The 6,000-nt window shown below is 43.9% G+C and overlaps 1 protein-coding gene across 1 annotated transcript; it reads left to right on the top strand.

Moving 5' to 3' along the window:
• Positions 1-2,020: 2,020 nt before the first annotated feature.
• LOC125896756 (leukotriene B4 receptor 1-like) lies at positions 2,021-3,352 on the top strand. Its single transcript, XM_049589612.1, has one exon. It carries the CDS (start codon positions 2,212-2,214, stop codon positions 3,115-3,117), a length of 906 nt encoding a protein of 301 aa, XP_049445569.1. The 5' UTR covers positions 2,021-2,211; the 3' UTR covers positions 3,118-3,352.
• The last annotated feature ends 2,648 nt before the right edge of the window (positions 3,353-6,000 follow it).

Raw genomic sequence — 6,000 nt, 5'->3', positions numbered from 1 at the left:
AGTTAAGGCTTCTTTGCTATGGCCATGTCTGCCTCATAGCAGTTAATGTGTTTTCGTAAGTGTTGGCTCGTTTACCATTTGTTTATGACAACACATCAGTTCTGCCTGCGTAGTTCCAACTTGGTGCATGTCTACAAACTATGACAGTCCTGCCATTGTGAGGTGAATGGAAAAATGCAAAGTGATCTGGTTTGATTAACAAATACTGTGGGGCAGGCCATATCTTAGAATATAGGCTATTTTGAGAGACAAGCTGTGACCTGAGGAAAAACCCACCAGATAATGTGTCATTCGGTGGATTTTGGCCAGTGAATAGGCAGGGAGCTCTGAGAGCTGGTGGCTCGGGGGCAGTCTTAACACTGTTCATCTGCACACACTCCCCACTCCACGGTGACACAGACCTGGTTAAAAATCTGCAAAGTATCCCTTTAATGTCATGAACAAAACCAGAGACAGGACCCAAATGCAAGACTCTAAGACGAGGGTTTCCCAAAAAAACGTTGTTTAATAACAGACCGGGTTCGGTACACAGGAGGGCAGTCAGACGAGGCAGAGGTATCCAAAAACGAGAGGCAAAAGGCAAGGTCGATAAACAAACAGGATCAAAAAAAAACTAGAGAGCAAGGCAGGAACAATGCTGGAACGTGACATGACATTCAACGAACTGGCGACGAGACAGAGTGAGACAAGAGGTAAAATACAAGAGGTAATGGGGAGTGATTGGAGACACGTGTGGGGAGACACAATCAGGGGCAGGTGCGCACATGACGGGGGGAAGGGACAGGACACAAACCTGAAACAGAGACAGGGGTGAGTGATCTTCAAAATAAAACAGGAAATGCAGAACATGAAACATAAACAGATACTAAACCAAGACATGACATTTAAAGGCTTCTCAAAGTCACAAGAAGTCCTTTGTCAGCAGCTGTTTCCAAGGTCAAGAGTGAACTCTGAATCCCATATTTCAGACCAACATGGTCAACAAGTCCTTTGGGTACCCCTCCCAAAATACAAGAAATTTGAACATCTGCAATTCTATGACAAGTAAGAAAGCTCTATCTGCTGATGAAGATCATATGATATGATTGAAGGCTCTAGTACAGCTTAACAGCTACTAAATGGGCCTTGTGGGGAGTTTATTTTGTCAAAACATGCCAGGCTTTATTAAAATCTATTTTTTAATTGCAAAGATCAAGTTAGTCATTACTTTCAAAAATAGATAGGCTACATAGACGGCATCACAATGTTCATTTACAATAACCTCTAGGTAGAAAACCCCCTGCGTCACATCAACGCTGCCTCAATTTGTTAGTTTTTATCCACCTAATAAAAGGCCCACCAAAACAAATCAGTTTAAGTGTATGCTATATTCATAATATTTTCACCACTCTACCTTGCTGTCAGCCCTTTCCAATGGGGAACTGAAGCCATTATCTCAAAGCCACCAGTCTCCATTGACAAAAACAAACAGTAATTTAACTTCACAGAACACAAGAGTTGATGGGCTACTGCTGTCTTTATTGGTTTGTGTGCAAGGTAAAGCAAAGAAAATAGATAGATAGATTTGGTTTATCAAAGACTAACAAAGAAACACAGTAGATAAAATAAGCACAGCAGAAACATCAGTTAGGTTGGACCACAGTGTTGTACTATACATTGTTGAATGTAACGGTTACATCTGAAATGACAATAGAAATAAATAAGTTTGCTGTTTTCACATAACTATGCAATTGAAATCAATTACCATTTTTCTCCCCGAAAGTGATAGTTGTTGTTGGCGCATCATCCTGGTGTCTCGGGGTGTAACATTTATGTAGAAAGCATATGTTGTTTTAGATTCATTACTGTTTAATGATGAACAAACATGACTGAATCATTTTTGATGGGGAGCAATTGTGAAGTCTTCACTTTAACAGATATGAAAAGTAGTCCTCAGGTTTCATTTTTTCTTCCCTGAAGGTGTTGTGGTGAAAACTGTCCCCTGTGCAGGAAACAGAATATCGTAAAATGCAATCAGATAATGACGCACGGATACTACACCTGCGTGTAGTATCCGGGCAAATGTTCAATTCATTTGCACCAATCATTTCTTTTTAACTCCTCTCTTACACATCAAAGGGGAACATCGTACTCCTCTGACTGACTGACACAGTTGCCATCCTCACTGTCTCAGTGCACAACGTTCAGCTTCTCTGTCAGCAAGTTTGCGGCATGGAACAACTCAACTCCTCTGTGGTCACTTCTAACATCTCCTCTCCTGGACATCCACCTCCTGCCTCCTGGGACTCCAGCGGTCTGGTCTCTGCAGTTGTGCTGTCTGTCTGCTTCCTGCTGGGAGTTCCTGGAAACATCGTTGTGATCATCCTCAGACCAAACTGGGAGAACATGTCCAGTCTGAGCCAGATTCTGATGCTGAATTTGGCCATATCAGACCTGCTCTGCCTGATCATCCTGCCTCTGTGGATTTACACTCTACTGTATGGCTGGAACCTCGGCCTGGTGGCCTGTAAGCTCCTGACCTATCTTGTGTTGTGCAGCATTTATAGTAGCATGCTGACTGTGACGGTCCTGAGTGTCCAGCGCTACCTCCAGGTGGTGCGCCTACAGAAGTTCTTAGATCAGCGAGGAAGGAGGAGGCTGGTGGTTCTGCTCTGGCTGGTTGCAATGATCCTGTCCATCTCTCGTTTAGCGGTTCGGCAGCTGACCACAGATCAGCACTGGACACACTGCAATTATGGCTTCTCTTCTGAGGCCCAGCAGGTGGCCGTGCAACTGACAGAGACCCTGATAGGATTTATTTCAATTTCTGTTGTGGCATTTTCATACATCAGCCTTTACAGAACAGTGGACCAGGCAGCTTTCTTCAACAACCCACAGACGACCCGGCTGGTCACAAGTATCATTGTGACCTTTTTTGTCCTCTGGATGCCATATTATATCATAAATGTGCTCGGTGTGGCAGGTGTTTTACTCAAAAATGAGAGCCTGATGAAGTTTTTTGGGGACAGCAGGGACATTGCTGCAGCACTGACATTTGTGAATAGCTGCCTGAATCCACTCCTTTATGCGTTTGCTTCTAGAAACATGTGCACAGTGTGCCAAACAAGGGAACATTAATGCTGGTTTTAAAGCAGAAGCTCATCTTTCCTGGAAGTCTGATCATTTGATGTAGTATGACTTGATGAAAAGTCAAAGAAAGACACCTGGAGGAGCTGAGGATGAGACTTTTCAGAAAACTTTGAACAGTTGTAGAAGTGAAGGTTCAGGTGAAAGAGGACAAAGTGAAGGAAACAAGATGCTGTGGGGAAAATTGATATCCTACATTACGTGTGAAAGCATGTGTGCACATATATACAGGCTATGTTGTTTCATTACCGACACAAACAAACATTATGAGTGAGGTAGAATGTGAAACAAATCATCATTGTGTGAAAAATGCTTTAACTTTGACGTCATGTTTAATAAATACTGTTATTGAATGGAATTGACTGTATTTGAATATGTGGAGTCTTCATTGTTAGGTGTAAAAACAGTAGTGCTCTGGTTTTGAAGATTGTTTGATATGCATCAGTGTTTCAGATGTGTCCCTTTGTATTTCCTGTTGGGGGCAATTTGCAGTGTATGTGAATGACATCAGCTGACAGGAAGTTAACATGTACGCAAGTTGTTTCCGAGCAATTCAGTTCCAGTGAAATGGTCCCCAGCCTACATTAAGTATTTTTGGCTGGACTACCTCAAAGCAGGTTTTGTTGCTGCTGCGCAAAGAGTTTGTTGTTCTACCTGCAAAGCTTCACACAGTTTGATGCAAATATGCTGTTTGTAATATGGTGTGATCACAGTGTGTGTGTGTGGTTTAGAGAGAAACAGTGATGGTAGATGTCTGAAGAGATTAGCAGGAACGTTGCCATGTGGGACACAGTGTAGGTTTCAGCTTGTCTATGAAAAAATGTTGCAGCTCACCACAGTGAGCATCAACTTTGGCCCTGGAGACAAAACAAAGTCCTGAAGAAAGTTATCTTGCTCTGTTTTTGGTAAGAACAACACATGGTGCTGTGTCAATGCTCATAACTGTCATGGGATGTAACCTAGGTCTGGTATGACCTGTTCACATTTAATCAGTAGTGGTAATAGCAATTGTATCAAGATTTGCTTTTTTACTGGTAAGAATTCCAAGCCAACATTTCCATGATGCAGCACATTTAAACCCCGTTTCCACCAAATACCTTCGTATGGTACCTTTGGAACCAACAGTAACCCTTCAGACATGGTAGCTAGACCCTAGTGTTTCCACTGCAAACAGTCCTCTTAAATGAGGGCGGGGTTGTTGTCACTCACTGCTCCGTCCAGCACTCACTGTATTTCCTCATCACCAGTGACACAGATGGAAGTCTGCACTAGGCCTGGGACGATCAGCAATCAAATTGTATATTGCCGATTGGAGGGTTGCCAGGCGATTTGCTGGATATCAAGACGATTTTGTAAAAAAAAAAAAAAAAAACAGCAACAAAAAACAGCGCTCTATCGTGCATTAAGAAATGCTCATTCATTCATTCATCTTCTAACCGCTTCATCCTCTTGAAGGTCGCGGGGGGGGGCTGGAGCCATCCCAGCTACATCGGGCGAGAGGCGGGGTACACCCTGGACAGGTCGCCAGACTATCACAGGGCTGACACATAGAGACAAACAACCATTCACGCTCACATTCACACCTATGGACAATTTAGAGTTACCAATTAACCTAGTCCCCAATCTGCATGTCTTTGGACTGTGGGAGGAAGCCGGAGTGCCCGGAGAGAACCCTCGCTGACACGGGGAGAACATGCAAACTCCGCACAGAAGGGCTCCCACGCCCGGGATCGAACCGGCAACCCTCTTGCTGTGAGGCGAGAGTGCTAACCACCACACCACCGTGCCGCCCTCATTAAGAGATGTTTTTTGGGGAAAATACATGACTGTTAGAGAGGACCCGTTTACAAACAGACCTACAATCCATCTCCTCTCCTCCCTCTCTGCTCAGCGGAGGGTGCCCTGTCAGCCCTGCGCTGACAGTGACATCTCTTTGATCCGAAGTGACATGGCCCGTTTGCTCATGCTTCGGGGTTGTTCAATAGAGTAATTGCAAATAAATATTGTTTTAATGTGTGACTATTGAAATGTTCACAAAGGCTTTCATAAATTCCTACAATGTTGCGGCACTAGTTTGCAGGTTAAAAGTTAATGACAGCGACTTGAAGTGAGGAGGAGCAACACGTCTCCGGTTGCGCAACGGTGTCCGTTCCGACACCGCTGCGCTGACAAGCCGGAGACGCTCACTTTTGCATGTGATGCAAAATATTAAAATAACGTGGTAGTGATCGACATAAGACACGTGCCAAGGCCGTAACCCCCCACGTGCCAAGGACGTAACCCCCCCCTTGGAGAGAGACTCCCTCTCCATGGGATATTTAAAAACAGCAGGTTTGTGCATTCTAAGGCAAGCTCAGGAGTTTAGTGTTGCCATAGCCCGATGCTATGTGACAATTTTTTTTCTTGGAGTGAGGATTAGAATATATGCAGTTCACATAACCCGGCCGAAATTAATATATAGTAACGCTTGAAGATCCACTCATTACTAAAAGTGTATGTCATATAGAAACTAAAGGAATGGTCAGTGTTGTCATTTGGAATATTTAAGGTGTGTTGAGGGATTCACGTCTTCATCTCATGCATTGTGTAACATTACAAGTTAGCGTTCCACCTTAAAAGTCGCCAACAGTCGGCCCAGTGAATGAAGTTATTTTTTCTCCGACTCCAGCTGCTGTGAGAGGCAACAAAACATGCTGTAATTTTATAGTTACAGTTTACTAATGAAACTCATCACAGTATGAACAGTAGTTACATGAGCCTCAAAACCAGCCACAACTCAGCCCTGAGCAGAGTGACCGTCCTCTACTGACCAATCAACAGACTGCAGTGTTCACAGCTCCACCTTTTAGTACCAGATCTGTGTGCTAGGTACCC

This window comes from Epinephelus fuscoguttatus, linkage group LG11 (genome assembly GCF_011397635.1).
Source record: "Epinephelus fuscoguttatus linkage group LG11, E.fuscoguttatus.final_Chr_v1".
NCBI classification, from domain to species: domain Eukaryota; kingdom Metazoa; phylum Chordata; class Actinopteri; order Perciformes; family Serranidae; genus Epinephelus; species Epinephelus fuscoguttatus.
Note: the sequence above shows the minus strand (reverse complement) of the source record. Positions and strands in the feature narration are given on the sequence as shown.